At 64.5% G+C, this 15212-nt stretch overlaps 5 protein-coding genes across 5 annotated transcripts; 2 read left to right on the top strand and 3 right to left on the bottom strand.

The window, feature by feature from the left end:
• Positions 1-325: 325 nt before the first annotated feature.
• On the bottom strand, positions 326-1645 carry MNEG_7394 (hypothetical protein; the record flags this gene model as incomplete). Its single annotated transcript, XM_014044137.1, has 4 exons — positions 326-708; positions 1109-1255; positions 1390-1490; positions 1635-1645. The coding sequence occupies 4 exons, from the start codon at positions 1643-1645 to the stop codon at positions 326-328; spliced, it is 642 nt and encodes a 213-aa protein (XP_013899591.1).
• A 1205-nt stretch (positions 1646-2850) lies between these two features.
• Positions 2851-4831, bottom strand: MNEG_7393 (NAD dependent epimerase/dehydratase familyprotein; the record flags this gene model as incomplete). The annotated part of the gene is made up of 6 exons (XM_014044136.1): positions 2851-3032; positions 3260-3355; positions 3614-3770; positions 4023-4091; positions 4363-4479; positions 4748-4831. 6 exons carry the CDS (start codon positions 4829-4831, stop codon positions 2851-2853), a joined length of 705 nt encoding a protein of 234 aa, XP_013899590.1.
• Positions 4832-5974: 1143 nt separating this feature from the next.
• MNEG_7392 (hypothetical protein) lies at positions 5975-6540 on the top strand (the record flags this gene model as incomplete). Its single annotated transcript, XM_014044135.1, has 3 exons — positions 5975-6057; positions 6212-6350; positions 6502-6540. The coding sequence occupies 3 exons, from the start codon at positions 5975-5977 to the stop codon at positions 6538-6540; spliced, it is 261 nt and encodes an 86-aa protein (XP_013899589.1).
• A 623-nt stretch (positions 6541-7163) lies between these two features.
• MNEG_7391 (60S ribosomal protein L17) lies at positions 7164-9246 on the bottom strand (the record flags this gene model as incomplete). Its single annotated transcript, XM_014044134.1, has 4 exons — positions 7164-7235; positions 7471-7644; positions 8604-8870; positions 9199-9246. The coding sequence occupies 4 exons, from the start codon at positions 9244-9246 to the stop codon at positions 7164-7166; spliced, it is 561 nt and encodes a 186-aa protein (XP_013899588.1).
• Positions 9247-10647: 1401 nt separating this feature from the next.
• MNEG_7390 (hypothetical protein) lies at positions 10648-12898 on the top strand (the record flags this gene model as incomplete). Its single annotated transcript, XM_014044133.1, has 4 exons — positions 10648-10695; positions 10830-10954; positions 11191-11482; positions 11827-12898. Coding segments are annotated over 4 exons (1537 nt in total), but the record flags the coding sequence as incomplete, so codon positions are not given.
• Positions 12899-15212: the final 2314 nt, after the last annotated feature.

Below are 15212 nucleotides of genomic sequence, written 5' to 3'. Positions count from 1 at the left end.
AATGTAAGCATACACACGCATGTGTGCATGTGCAGACGTGTTCTTAGAGTGTGCACATGACCTGGACAGGTGGTAAAAAATGAAGGCCCGTCTGTCTGAGCGCAACAGGGCGTGCGACCCCATGCAGACCCCATGGAACGGCGAATGGCATCGATTTTGAGCGAGCGAGGCACACAGCATTGCTTTCTTCTCAAGATCCCCCCCCCCCGGCCAAAAATGAAATCAGCAAGTTGGCAGTTCATAAATGTGATGCGTGTACAAGCCATTGTAAGCAGGGCAGCAGCATCCAGCATCAGACGAGTGCAGGGTCGGAACCCGCTGCAATTTAAAACTTCCCTTCAAAGCTGCTGCTTGTGCCTGCCTCCCCGCCGCTGCTCTCGCCCGCCACGGCAGCGGCCGCCGCCGCCGCCGCCGCGAACGGCCCCCAGCCCCTGCCCCCGGCCGACGGCCGCTGCGCCAGCTCCTGCCGCAGCTCCGGCGCCAGCGCCGCGCCCTCCCCGCTGCCCATCTCCTCGTCCAGGCGTGCCTCCTCCTCCCCATCGCCCTGCGCCGACGGCCCGCGGCCCGCCGGCCACCCCAGGAGGCCGTCGTACATCTCCGTGGCGCGCGGGGCGAGGGGGTGGGTGAGCCAGCGGCCCGCGCCCCAGCCGGGCCAGGCGGTGACGTCATGCTGCAGCGACTCGTACTCCAGCAGCTGGCAGAGGAAGCCTGGGGGTTCCAGGGGCGTGCATAAAGCTTGTGGATATGTGAGTGTGGATTTATGTGCGCTTGAGTGGGTGTGTTCTTGTGTGGGAGACACAGAGTGAGAGAGAGAGTGTGGTTTTTATTGTGTGCGTGTTTGAGTGTGTTCGGCATCAAAAACAAAAAAAAGAAGCTGGACAGACTGTTAAAAGGAGGGGGTGACGCGTCACGGCAGCCACAGCCATACGTTTCCAGCCAGCAGATGCTTCCGGCGCAGCAACTATCAGGGAGACTGATGCATCAAGTCATTAATTTCAAGAAGCGGCGGACAGCGACTCCCAAGCAGCCCGGGTTTCCACAGCCTCGGACAGCGGCCCGCGCTGGACTGCTGCCCCCGCATCCACCGCAGCAAGCGGCGGCGGCCCACCAGGGTTTGGCAGCACGCCCCAGCGCCTTTTGCGCGTCAGCTCCAGCGCGTCCGCGAGGCTCATCTGGCGGCGGGTCATGAGATAGGCCACCACCACGCTGGGCGAGCGCGAGACGCCCGCTTGGCAGTGGACCAGCACGCGGCCGCCTGGGGGAGGGGTCGCGCGATTGTCGCCAGCAGAGGGGCGACCGCGTTGAAAACTGCACCGATGAAAGCAGCACAGTGGGGGCTGTGAGAAGAGGGATAAGAGCTCCCGTGCGCATGTGCGTGTCCGGCCTCACCAGACGCGATCGCGGAGTCGATGAAAGCGCAGGCCTCTGGCAGGTAGCCGACCAGGTCGGCCCACTCCTTGTCGTAGATGGACAAGTTCAGGTAGCTGAAGCTGTCCGGGTGCGTGGGTGTCAGCTCCGCGCCTGCCTGCGGCGGCAGGGCCACGTTGAGTGCGCATGCGCCCCTCGACAGGCTCTGGTCTCGACCGCAATGCATGCGGCCGCTGCCGCCTCCTGCTGGTCACATTGCGCCTCACTTGGAGAACATGCGTGATACCGGCGCTCTGGAGCACCGGCAGGGACTGCTCTGTCGGCGAGGCTGCAAGGAACAGTCCTTCGGTTACAAGGTCCGGAGCGAGTCCGCGATCAGCGGAACCGGTGTCCTCCATGTTACAATAACAGCTATGTTGCTGGTGGTTGATGATGATACCAGCACCTGAGATCGCTGCTGATCTGCGCGCGATCTGCGGAATGAGTTCGCGCGCATGCAGGAAGCCTCCTGGGTGGTGGCAAGAGGGTCGTGTCACAGTATTCGGGGGTAAGAGCGCAGTCGCAGGTCGATATGCGCCTGCTCGAGCACGCAGGGAACCTGGTGACAGCCTGGGGAAGGTGCGCAAGTGCAGCAGTCAGGCGGTACGCTTCGCGCAACGCACTCTGCTGGTCATGACAAGGTTTCCACTAACTCCAAATCACGTATTCCCACGAACCATCCAGGAGGCTGTGGCAGAGGGTCAACGGCAGCCCGCCAAAGCACAAGGAGCACAGGTGCTTGGTTCAACCGGAACGCACTGTGAACGTCTCAAGCTGCGCCCTGCATCTTTGCCGTTACGCCGGAATGTATGTTGTGGAATCGCCGATGCTTAAACCTCAGGTGCTAGCAGCTACCCAGGAGAGACATACCTCGCCGTACCCAATTGGACACACACAGTGCTCGTTACGGGCGTTTTATTTGCTGGGATGGTTGTGCCTGATTGCAAGCAGTTACCACAAAGTGGTCCTAATGCAACAAAAACGGTGAGGCATGCGGTGTTGACAGTTTCATCACACCAGAGCCAATTTTGGAGGCTATCATGAAGACATTGCAGCACAAAACAGAACAAGATGTACGCGGTAGCAGAACAGCCACAAGAACAGCCGCAGAAAAACGTGTTGGCACGCCAACGGGGTGCAGCGGTTTAAGGCGGTTTGGACAGGGCTGCTGGACAGCCCTCCGACTAGGACAGAGCTGCCCTGGCGGTTAGCGTGGGCATCGCTGCTTAGGCCCTCAAAAACACAGAGCGTCGCTCAGGCATCCTGCTCGCTGCTTACCGCTCACCGCTCCAGCCTTGGTTTTGCGCGAATACATACTCGGGCTCCTGTCGTACAATTGCAACATGCACCCCTTGATGTTGCCTTTCAAAGACCCACTGCCCAGTAAGGCTTTCCACTCACGACATAGTGCGCACAGCCGACCCTAAAGTTTACCAGCAACATTCAACCGAACAGAGACGCGACGTGTGCGTTGTAGTCGCCCCCGAGCGGCTCCTCGGGCTTCTTGCAGAAGACAGAGAACTTGGCGTTGGCGGCCTTGGGGTTTGTGAGGGCCTCGACACTGATTGCTGCCACGTCTGCACGGCTGATGGAGCCCATGCCCACCTCCTTCGTTACGTCCTTGACTGCAGTGGGGCCGTCGAGCGACATCGAGGGCAGCGTCAACGCAGATGTCGCGCTTCGATGGCTGCAGGTGGGCTGGGCCCACAAACAGACAAGGCCGGTGCGTTCGTGGCCCATGCAATGCCTGCAATTGCTGTGCCCTGAACACCCCCGGCCTTCTGCGCCTTGCCTTCATCGGCATCAGAGGTCAGAAAGGGCGCCCTGCAGCCGCGTTGGTGACACAACTCACCGGCAGTGATGATGCTCTTCCCGCGCTCGCCTTTGGTGAGTCCGCCCGGCCGCACAATCGTCCAACTCACACCGCTGTTGCGCAGGGCCTCCTCGCCTGCACTTGGGATAATGATGTGCCCATATGAGCGTGCTAGAGTGACCCCGTCCTGGCAATTGTGGCAGGGCAGTTGTGGCGGAGAGGTGCACTCGCTCAACCCCACGCCGAATCAGCAATCGTGCAACCACTCATGCAACCACTCGCCCCGCAATGCCTCCCCCCCCTTGACGCCTCGAAACCATGCCCGCTCAACCCCTTTTGAAAGCACCCTGCAACCTCGCAGAGGCGCCCCGTCCCGCTGACGTCACCACCCACCCTTGTACTTGTAGTCCATCAGGGAGTACCTGATGTTGTTGAGCAGGATGCGCACCGGGTGCCACCGGTTGGCGGGGTCAGTCATCATCGAGCTGACCACCACGACGCGGCCCACCGTGCCGGCCGCCTTGGCCGCCGCGGCGGTCTTGACGACGCCCTTGGAGTGGGGGTCAGGGTGACAGGGGGGAGGTGCGGGGCGACAATCGGCCTGCTGCCAATAAAACGCTCGGTCGGGCGGCCGGCAGTCCGTCAACGACAGTGTGGAGGGAGCGAAAGCGCGATGCCAGGCGGCCCCAGCACACTGGCTGCGTAGTAAACGCGTTCATCAGCCGGCCGCTGGTTTAAAGTTGTTTGCCAACACCGGGCGGCGCCAACCCCTCTGCTGCTGAGCGATCCCAGCGCCCCGCACCTCGTAGTCCACCGGCTTGGCGCTCCAGTAGCCCACGCCCGAGGCTGCGAAAATCACGCCCTTGGCGCCCTGCGCATAAGCATAAGGTCGAGGGACGATCTCATGAGAGAAGCAGGGAGGGACAGGTGGTGTGCCGCATGGCGGACGTCAACAGTGCAGCTGCAACGGGGCAACTTACCTGTTGCCGCCTTTGGACGCCCGACAACCATGCACACACCTTGCCCAATACTTGTGCCCTGCAGCTGCCACTTGTCCCTCGCTGACAACCCAAAAGGGTCGGTAATTAAACCACCGTGCAAACCCTGCCCTGACGCTGTGACACATACCCCCACACACCCACCTCGAGAGCTGTCCTGAGGCTGGACTCGTCAGTGACATCACCCGCCACCACTTCCAGCCGGTCACTCTTGGAAAACACATCAGCATACTTTGAGGGGTTGCGCACAACGGCGCGGACCTGTAGGTAGTGTGCAGAAGAAGAGGGTTGTTAGAAGGTTCCGGGCAAACAGCGCGGGGCTTCTGCTTGCAGTATGCTAAGCAGAAGGAAGCAGCTGGTGTGTGCAGCGTTGGCCAGAAAGCGGCCGGCCCCGGCAGCAGGCTGGCAAGGATAGCTGTAGGACTGCAAGCTTGGTACGTCGACAGCCACAATGCTTGAAGGAGCAGCGGTAAAGCCAGACCGCCAACCACTCATGCGCGAGGCCCATCACAAGCAGCCAAGTGCGTACCTTCTCGCTTGTGGCCTCAAGCAAGCGCTTGACACACTCCTGCCCGGTAGGGCCGCCCGCACCGAGAACTACGTTGACTGACATGACTGCTGGTTTGCGATGTGCTACCAAGAGCAAGCGGGCGGCGGCGGAGCGCTACGACGCGCACTGCTGTTGTGTGTGATGAGCGGGCTTTGAGGCGTCGTGCGAAAATTCAAGCGGCAATGTAAACAGCTGTGTTTGCGTACAGCGCGTGCTTCGCATCACAAGAATCATGCATGTTCCCCACGGTTTCGCGGCCAATGCGCCACAGTGCCGTAGTGACACGCTGAGCTAGTGGTGTGTCATCTGTGGCAGCAACGTTTGAAGACAGATCCATCTCGTATGCTCAGTTCACGCGTCGAACTATATTTGCTATGAGCCACCTGGCTCCGAGGCTCAAGAGCGATCTCGCAAACACCATGCACATACACACAATCGTTTCAAGGGTGTTGGCTGCAATTCAGAGGCATCAAATCTACAGTAAGCGTTGCATATCACATATTGATTGAGCTCTGTCACTGATTTGGCAGTTGCAAGCGTGGCGTAGGCAAGCTTCGGCTGTTGCTTCGCAGCGCAGCGAGCTCCCTGACTCCCCTCACCAGTCAGCAGGGGCGAGACAGCGAGCCACCAGTATGGGGGCACTATTGGCATGGACGTATCCAATACGCGGAATAGTGATGCTGGCGACATCCCCGGCGATGTTGCAGCAGCTCGGGCGCTTCCTCGCCGCAGTCATCGGCTCCTCTCTTCTCGCGGTTCTGGTGCGCAATAAAGCCTGGGACAATGGGCCAGATTAAAGGGTAGCAACAATGTCATGGACATGGTTGCTAAAACTAGCCCTGATTTGCAGCACCCCGTCCTCTTCTCCTGGTGCAGGTTTGGTGGCGGCTGTCCTATGGGCCGCACATCAGGCTCCTGGCATGGCTTTTCCAGGGCACCTGTGCCAGCTGGGCCTGCAGGTTGACTGCGTCCCTAGCTGTGCTTGCAGAGAGTGCGCTGCCTGTGTGGCTGGTATTTGACCACCAGTTTGACCGCCTGAAGCAGCGACTGTTCGACATCACGCTCGCCGCCTGCGGCGCATCCCCAGCCGCCGTGGGGCAAGCGGACTCGGCGGCGCTCACACTGGCGGCACTTGAGCGGCGGCAGCGACGGGAGGGTGACAAGCGGCAGCAGCGAGAAGCGGGTGGCGGCGGTGTAAGCAGCTGGATGTCAGTGGCTGCGGCCTTGCGATTGACCAAGGCGCTGCTGTTCCCATCGCCTGGGGAGGCCAAGGGTATCAAGCTGGCCAGGTGTGATGCAGCAGCCCGGGTCAGGGCCAAGCAGCAACTACATGGCCAAGCGGCCTGCGCGCCAGGAGACATCCACCGTGGGAAGGACAATGCTTGTGCTGCCGGCCCTTGTTTGTATCCAATCGCATAAATCCCATCCTGCCTGACATCGCAGGTTGTGCCTGGCGACGCCCATGAAGCTGCTGGTGCCTGTCTCCCTGCCGCTGTGGCTGCTGTGCGAGGCGAGGGCCGAGGCTGAGGAGCACTTTGGACGCTACCTCAACCGCAAGGGTGTCCGCGGCCGCGACGCACAGGTGAGGGTGCACGCTACCGCAGGGCTACGAGCAACTTGTGCGCCTGTGCGACCCTCGAAGGGGCTGTGGCGCAGTGGAGGGGGGGAGCCGCATGCGCCGAGTGTGTTTCAACGCGTTGGCAAACCGCCGCACAAATGCCTTTGTTCGGCAGGCGCTGGTGGCAGAAATGCGGGCTGCAGAGTACAGGTGAGGCGCTGGGACGCGAGCGTGTTTTCCCATGCTGCGCTCTTGTTGTCTAGGGCCTGCTTGCTGCACCCAGTCACAATGCATGCTGCACCATGCTGTTTACCAACCACTGATGTTCCACCCGTCAGGTCTTTTGGCATGACAGCAGCTCTGCTTGCGCAGCTGCCGTTGCTGAGTTATGTCCTCGGGCTCAGCAACAGCGTGGGTGCTGCGCTCTGGGCCGCCGAGGTTGAGAGGGCCGGAGGCCGTGTGTGCGTGCGGGCTTGAAGCGAGCGGTGTTGCTGGTGTTCTGACGTTTCCCATTTTTCCCGTTTTTCTATTTGGTATCTGCCCACTGCAAGCAGCTTGTCAGGTGAAGGGCCTGTCCTTGACGATTCCACTGTGGTGTCAACTGCAGGGCCTGTCCTTGACAACTCAACTGGTGTGCGCATTTTACCCTTCTGCGCAACCCATTGTCGACCTCTGAGTCGGAGCGACACTGCTGCCTTGCCCAACTGCCATCAAGTCCTTTCAACTCATCTGCACTCAAGCCAAGCCCATCCAGCCACCAAAGTGCTGGCCAGCTGCCGGCGCTCTCCAAAGTACTGCGCAGTGTTACAAGTGGCCAGCAGGGTCTCCATCAGACGCCTAGGCGCTCTTGGAGCCGCTGCGCAGCTTCTTGGCCGCCTGCACCTTGGACAGCTTGCGCCCCTTGTCCTCCTGTCCAGGATTGGCACGTTGCAGGCGAGCACACAAGGGGGGGGGGGGATGAGCACGGAGAGGTCCGGGCAAGCTGCATCTGACCAACGACTGCCATATGCTCGCGCGAAAACACAGCAGCTGTCGACCTGGGACCCTTGCCAGCACACATCTTAAGGGTCTTGCGGCGAGGCTTCAGCAATCACAGCATCCGCTCCCATGCAACGACCCCCCATTCAGCCCAGAGGCGCCTCACCCCCTCGGCCTTGACGGCCTGCTCCTTCTCGCTGAGGATGAGCTCCACGTGGCAGGGGCTGCTCATGTAGGGGTTGATGCGGCCGTGCGCGCGGTACGTGCGGCGGCGCTGAGCCATGGCCTTGTTGACCTGGATGTGGCTGATGAACAGGGAGTCCACGTCCAGGCCCTTGGTCTGGGGGTGAACAGGGGCAAGAGGAGAGGCGGATGCGCGTCAGGACGAAGGTTTGCAAGGGCACGGCAGCACACAAAGAGGGGGTGCGCGTGTGCGGCTGGCTCTGCGCCGCCGCTCTCTGCGGCGGCGTTGCTGATGGCTGATCTGCTGCGTTTGTGACAACCACCGTGTTACGGAACCGCAACCGCCGTGTTTCTTGTCCTGCGCTGCCAGCAACAAGTGCTGCACAGCCCCTGCCAGCAAGTACGAGCTGGCCAGCTTGGCTGCCAGCCGCCTGCTTGAAATTGAGTTTCACAAACATTGCACAATGTGAGAATTGTGACGTGACTGACGTGATCCGCTGCGATTGGCTGCTCAATAGAGTGCAGCTGCCTCGCTGCAGCGGTGGCTGCACTTTTCAGCAACGCGCGACTGCTGAGGGCCTGCATGGCGGCCAAACAGCGGCGTTCTCGCAACGTCCTCCAGCTGCCCTCGACGCTGCACTTGCTGGTGACACACTGTTGTGACCCGCTGCCGCCACATTTGCGGATAGCCCGCCGCATGTGCGGCGCAAGCCGCGCAAAAGACAGCTGGACACCGACTGCTGCTACTGCTGCGGCTGGCTGCTGTTGTACAGGGGTATTCCCAAGCCGTGTCCGTACTGCTAGCCGCACATGCCGGTTTGCTGAAATCGCCTGCATATGCCCGCCCGCACAGCCGCCGCGGACTGATCGTGGCCAGCCGCCGCCTGCTGGGCGGCAGCCTGACGCCACCGCCACACCCTCGGCAGTGCTGCTCTTCCTGTCTGAATGCTCTTTCACAACAGGCCAAAAAGCAGCTCTCCAATGCCGTCTGCACCGTGCGCTAAGGAACCGCCGATGCAGCAACCGCCACGCACGCAGGCAAAACCTGATCTCCACCACACCGGTACCCCTGTTCCTCTAAGGCGCCCTCCGCCATTCCCCCCGCCCGCTCCACACCTCAGCGTTGCTCTCGGCGTTGGTCAGCAGGTTGAGCAGGAACTCGCACGACTTGACAGGCCAGCGGCCCTGGCGGGTCGTGCTGCCCTCGTTCTTGGCCTGCGCCGTGCGGCCGATGCACCCGGTGTAGCGGTGGAAGGGGATGCACCTCTTCCGCTCCACCACGGCCTTCAGGTAAGCCTTGGCCTTGCCCAGGTCCATCTTGCGCAGGGAAAAGGCGGTCTCCCGGGTGTTCTTGAAGTGAACACGCAGGTCGCGCCCCGCAGCCTGTGGGTTCGAGGCGTACGCGCTTCGCGTCAGCGTCTTCGTGCTTAAATGCTCGAACGCGTGCAGCACGACCTGTGCGCGGCCTGCTGCAGCAGCGAGTGCACCACCTGCAGCACACACTGCAGCAGCAACTCGGCCTGGGACCCCCACACGCCTCCAGACTCTCTTCACAGCAACCAGACACCTCGCATCACGTTGATAAGGGATGCAGCATGGCCCAGGGCGCCCGGCAGATCGGCGTTGGCGGCCAGCCTGCTGGTCGGCCCCGCGACTCAGCCACGTTTGCAGAACATTCATGGCTATAGTTTCACCACCTCATCACGCTCACCTTGGCGCTCTTCGTCTCATTGACGCCACCGGCGGAATAGCGCACCATCTTGACCTCTACGGCGCTTCTGACAGCGCGTGTATGACCTCTAGGTGCTGTCAGGAAAGAGGGCGTTGCACTCGGGTGATGCGGGTTCGTTGCGGGCGCCGGGCGCCGACGGGGATGTGGAGGGGCGGAAGCGCCAGTGTGGCACAGGTGTGGCAAGAGCAGCAATACGGCACGGGCCTTGGATGGAAGGATCCATACACGTGGTTCTAAAGCGTAGGTGAACAGTATCAGGAAGGACAGACTATTGTACTGCCGCGTGTCGCTTATGCTCCAGCTCCCTTGATGCCGGCGTGGGTGTGGCACACCAGCGCGAGCGGAGCACGTGCAGCCTGCCGGGTCATCATCAAGGTTATCAAGGCATTTCAGGTGCTGGTCCAAGTGCGGCGCATCGTGTGCATTTGAAATCAACACAACCCCATTGAGCAGTGAACCTGCGATGGCATGTGTGGCGGTGGTCTGGCCGGTGGTGGTGCAGATTGTCATCGGTTCGTGCGTACTACCGTATGCAACTTAACATCAATCGCAGACCTTCAGACGTGATCACCTCTTGCCAGGCAGGCAAGCATCAACACAGGCATGGCGTCACATGGCAAAGTTCTGTGGTTTGGTTCAGTGCCCGTGCGGAGAGCGTATTCCAAGGGGCGGGCGAGAGCCGGCTGAATTGAGGACGACTAACACAGCGAAAAGGCGCTTGTGGGAATGCATCGTGCCAGCTTTGCTTGCTGATGGCAAAGGCCGAAATGTTTGTGACGACTACCCACAGAGTCGTGGGCTGCATGCTGTAATGCTGCCATGTTGACTTCGCCGGCTGGTGATTCACAAGCAGTCGCACAGCTCGTTCCCTGAGCCTCATTTGCTCTTGAAACAAACCAACACACAGACTTGCCAGGTCCGCAGGGAAAAGCCAGCGCATTGCGTGCTTAACGAAAACCATCCGCTAAAACGAACCAACCTCCCTGTGGCGATGTCAACTGCATGTGCGCTGCTGGCGGACCTGCCTAGGTGACATTTGTGTGGATAAGATATCTGAAAGCATCATATGAAGCCGCCCACGTTTCACAGATGCACATGCAGGCAAGATTTCAAGCGAAGCACAATCAGCACGGCGGCACCGCGGCCAGTCACCGGTGTGTTCGAGTCAGTGAGGAGTCACCAGGCGGGCTCCGCACCTTGAGCCTGAATCAAAGTGCCGGAGGAGCCCTGTATGCCGGTGCGACGATCTGATGGCAACACTTCGTGCCACGACATGGACCTTCCACGCGACTTACCCCAACGTAAGCGTCATAGGGCTTAGACCCGTTGCATATTTGTAGACTTCATGCTCAACGGCGCAACAGCGCCTCGGACTTCCAGCCCCGCTCGCGCAGCGCCCAGCAGTGTTGAGCAGTAGCGCGCAGCGACATGCCTCCGCGGGCCAGGCAGGAGCCCAAAAATGAGCTCATTCTGCAGGTGAGCAATAGCCGCAGAGGTTGATGGTTGCAGGAGTGCCCAAGCCTGTTGAATGTGGCGTACGCTTTTCGCGCGATCCACAACGGTGCTGCGTCAGCGCACAAACAAGCCCCGCTGCGCTTGCCGGGCCGCAGGCGCTGGAGAGCCGGCGCGCCAGGTGCGAGGCGCTGCGGATGCAGTCGCAGTTTCAGTATCAGAAGGCCATCGAAACCGTCAGGGCCCACCGTGGCAATATCTACGGCAATGCGGACATTGCCAGGTGCGTGCGGCCTGCTGCGCCCTGGCCGCCGCCATCCAAACGCCGTAAGGCCCGCCCGCTAGGCTGCAGGCCGCCCGCATTGCTGGGCCCTTCAGCGAGCAGTCTAGTACCGGCACCCCATCAAGCCCTTGCCAGCTGCTGGCGCCAACACTGCAGTGATGCCCCCATTGGGTCACACCCAGCCCTACTCCACCCGACCCTGCTGCCCGCCCCCACCCCGCACGCACACCCTGCAGGTATGTGCCCAAGCTCATCACGATCCCGATAGCCAAAGAGATCGAGGCCGTCCTGTCCGGCCTTAAACCTGCAGAGGTCTCGCCGCCCAGCGCGCAGCGCCTCTCCAACGCGGCGCAGCGCCCCGCCCTCCGGGGCTACGCGCCCGCCGACGGCAGCGGCGGCTTCGCTATTCTGCTGGCGCTGTTCTTCGGGGAGCGGCGGCGGGGCGCGGCCGGGGGCAGCATGCAGATCCCGCAGATCTGTGCGGCGGCGCAGCGGTTCTGCAACCCAAACGTTGTAATGGATCCAAAGGTGTGTGGCTGGGCGCATGGCGCGCGCACGCATGCATGCGGGGCCGGGGGACGGCGCATGGGGCGCGGCGGGGCCCGCGGCGGGGCGCATGGGCCTGCTGGCTTGCCATGCGGCGGGGTCAGGCAGAAGGGGGCCGAGCGGTGCGCTTCGCGGCGCGGCTGCGGGGCTGATGAGGCTACGCGCCGCTGCTGGCGAGCTGCAGGGCGCTGGATGGGCGGCAGGTTTCATCCCTGGTGACTGCACTGCAAATCTGCATGCCTTGCCGCGCCACAGCCGCAAATTCATCCGACCTGATGCCACCCCCTGTGCCCTGTCCGGCCCTGGCCGCATTTTGCCGGCGCCAGACCCAGCACGGTTACAGCGGCTGGGCAAACATCAAGACCCTGGAGGGCAACAAGCTGGTCCACCGCGACAAGCTGTCCCGCCAGGGCGGGCAGTTCGGCGTGAAGAAGGACGAGTTTCAGCTGACGGACAAGGGGCGGCGCGTGGCGGCCGAGCTGGTTGAGCGGACCGCCGGGGGCAGGCCGGCGGTGGCGGCCGCGGCGCGGGATGCAGGCGTCGCGCTCGGCGGCGGCGGCGGCGGCGGCAGTGGCGGCGGCGGCGTGGCGGGTCTTGGCGGGGAGCGGTCGGAGGAGGGAGGGGAGGGCGCGTGGGCTGCAGCTGCAGCCTCGCCGGCGGCGGCGGGCCCGCAGCGGCCGGAGGGCGCCGAGGGCGCGGGCGGCGGCGGGGGCGCCGGGCCAAGCGCGTCCACATCGCCGTTCACGGGGCAAGGCCGGCGGCTCGGCGGTGACAGTGGCGGGGCACCCAACAGGCAACCTGGTCTGTTCGGCTGGAGCGAGGGGGACGAGGAGGGCGGCAGCGACGCAGACGTCAGGGGCATGGGTTGTACAGGCGATGTGCCTAGTGATGATGACGAGGCCGCGGCGATCGCGGCCGCGGCCGGCTTGTCGCGCGAGGAGCTGGATCTGCAGCGCGCGATACTGGAGAGCAGCCGCGCCGCCCTCAAGACGCCCGCCCTTGCGACGGCCGCGGCGGCGCGCAAGCGGCCGGCGTCGGGCGCGGGGGCGGCTGGAGAGGCGGCGGGGGGAGCGGGCGGCGGCCGCGGCGGCGGACGGCCTGCCTGGGATTTGGATGCCGCTGACCTGGCAGACCTTCTGCAGACGCCCGCCGGCCGCGGCCGCGGCCGCGGGAGGGGCGGTGGCGGCGGTGGCGGCGGCAGGCAGCCGCTACGGAAGCCGCTGTGCCGGACAGACTGCGACGACTGCGGCGTCCTGGCGGGCTGGCTGCGGGGCGGCGCGGAGGGGCAGGTCGTGCTGGCGCTGGGCAGCAAGCAGCGGCTGCAGCACGTGCAGCGGGTGGCGCAGCACCTCAACACTGAGGAGGGGGGCGGGTACAGCCTCTCCTTGGAGGCCCACGGTGGGTTGACTGGCGGCGGCATGCGCATGAGAATGGTGTGAGGCAATTTTGCTTGCGATACAAAGGGAAATATGGGAGGCGGGTATCAATGCCTTGGACCTGTGGAGTGACCTGTCGCATCTGAATCAAACGCTTTGCTCTTGATGGCCACGCTGCACTAATGCGCAGAGGAGGCCAGGCGGCACCGCCTGGTGCTGCGGCACAGCGGCCCCGCGCCCACCTGGGACGCCGAAGCGGCGCATGGTGCCACGGCCGGCGGCAACGGTGGCGGCAGCGACGCCGGCGGCGACGACGGCGGTGGCGCGCCGCCGTCGGCCGCGCAGGCGCACGCAGGCGGCGCGGGCGCGCTCAGGCGGCAGGCGGGGCTGCCGCAGGCACTGGCGCCGCGCCACGACCCTTTGCAGGCTCTGCGGGATGTTCTTGAGCAGCAGCCGCCCCCGCCCAAGCGGCGGCGGACGGAGGGCAGCGAAATGCAGCAGACAGTTGCGGCCGCGCGTGGCGGCGCTGCGGGCACCGAGGCCGGCTCCAGTGCGAGGGCTGGCGCTGGCAGCAGGGGCCCAGTGTCGCTGTTTGATGGGGGCGGCGGGCTGCTGGAGGGGATCGAGGGCGGCGGTGGCAGCGGCAGCGAAGGCGACGGCGGCGAAGGCCAGCTGGGAGGCCTCCTTGGCAGCGGCGCCGCCCCTAGCGCTACCCGTGGTGGCAGCAGCGCCGCCGGCGGCAGGATGAGCTTGAAAGGGGAGCCCGGCGGGGCGCTCCTGCAGGATCTTGGGGGGCCGCCTGGGTCGGCAGGGACGGCTGCCGCAGGGCGGCAGCTTGGTGGCGCAGGGCCGCCGGTGATCGGGCGGGGTGGCGTCACACCCGGTGTGTTGGCAGCTGAGGCCGCCATGCGTCGCGTGGAGCAGCAGCGCGAGCAGCAGCAGCAGCAGCAGCAGCAGGAACAGCAGCAGCAATTGGCGAAGGAGCAGCGGCGGCAGCGCCAGGAGGTGCCTGCAGCAGCATCTGCCGTCCCTGCAACAGCCGAGCCCCCCCGGCAGCGGCAATCCAGCGCCCAACTGGATCTTTGGGATCTGACAGCCTTGGGGGACAGCGATGAGGAGGATGGCGCGGCACGCTGCAGCAGCCGCGGCACGCAGCAGCCGTCACCGGCGCAGCCGCCGCGCCGCGCGCTCGACGGGCGGGGTGCGGGCGCGGGCGCAGGCGGCGGCAGCCGAGGTGGACGCGCGCAGACGACAGCTGCGGACGTCATAGATCTGCTGGAGTCGCAGCCTCGGGAGGACTATGGTAACTATCTCACCACCAGCCTGCTGGAGCCGCAGGGCGCAGCCACGGAACCCACCGCCCCCAGAGGGCCTCGCGGCGGGCTGGGCGGCGGCGGCGGGCACGGCGGCGCGCTCGCCGGCGGCGCGCGCGGCGACGCGCGGGAGGTGTCGCACAGAGAGGTGGTTGACCTATTCGAGTCGCAGCCTGCAGAGGAGGACTGGCTCGACGCCGCCGCGGCCATGCCGCCACCTCCGCCGCCGCTGCCGCACGCTGTCAGCAGTGACGGCCCGCGCCGCGGCGGAGGGCGGCGCGGCGGCGGTTCTGTGGTGGCGGTCCCGGCGTCTGAGTTGATGCTGGTGGTGGATGAGCGGGAGCGGCGGATCAACTCTGACCCCAACAGCATCTACCTTCAGCTGAGGCGCCAGGTGGTGCCAGAGCTCACAGGGCCCCTGCCGCCCGGCATGACGGTGAGGGCTGGGGGGGGAGGGGCCTCGGGTGGGGCGTGCGCACCTGCTTGGGGGCGCACCCGCACCCCGGCGGCAAGTGGTGCGCCGGCTCTGGGCTCGCATCGCCTTGCTCCGCGCCGCTTGGCCCATCGGCCGGCCCTGGCAGCAGCATGGCAACTCCCTGATCAGCAGGGCTGCGCTTTACCTGACTGACGCTGCCGGTACTCCCTCCCACACCTTGTGCCACAGATCGAGGTAGAGCGTTCCACGTTGCCCATCGGCGACTTCCTTTGGCTGACTCATGCCGACGGCGGTGGCGCCGAGGGGGGCGGCGCTGGGGACGGCGGCTGCGGCGGCAGCTGGGAGCTCGTCAGCGGCGGCAGCGGGTCCGAGGGCGGCGGGGAGTCCGGCGATGAGGAGCGCGGCGGCGCGGGGGCCCGGGACGAGCGCGCGTTCGAGGACTGCATGGCGAGCTCGTCGGCCGGCGCGAGGGACGCCGAGGTGCGGAGGCTCGCGGCGCAGGGCGTCGCCCTGGCGGGGCGCGGTCGCGGCCGCGGTGCCGGCCGGGGCGCAGGCCGCGTGGGCGGCGAGGGCGGCGGGGCCGGCGG

This window comes from Monoraphidium neglectum (assembly GCF_000611645.1).
Source record: "Monoraphidium neglectum strain SAG 48.87 unplaced genomic scaffold scaffold01302, whole genome shotgun sequence".
NCBI classification, from domain to species: domain Eukaryota; kingdom Viridiplantae; phylum Chlorophyta; class Chlorophyceae; order Sphaeropleales; family Selenastraceae; genus Monoraphidium; species Monoraphidium neglectum.
The sequence above is the reverse complement of the archived record's forward strand: the minus strand, read 5'-3'. Positions and strand labels throughout refer to the sequence as shown.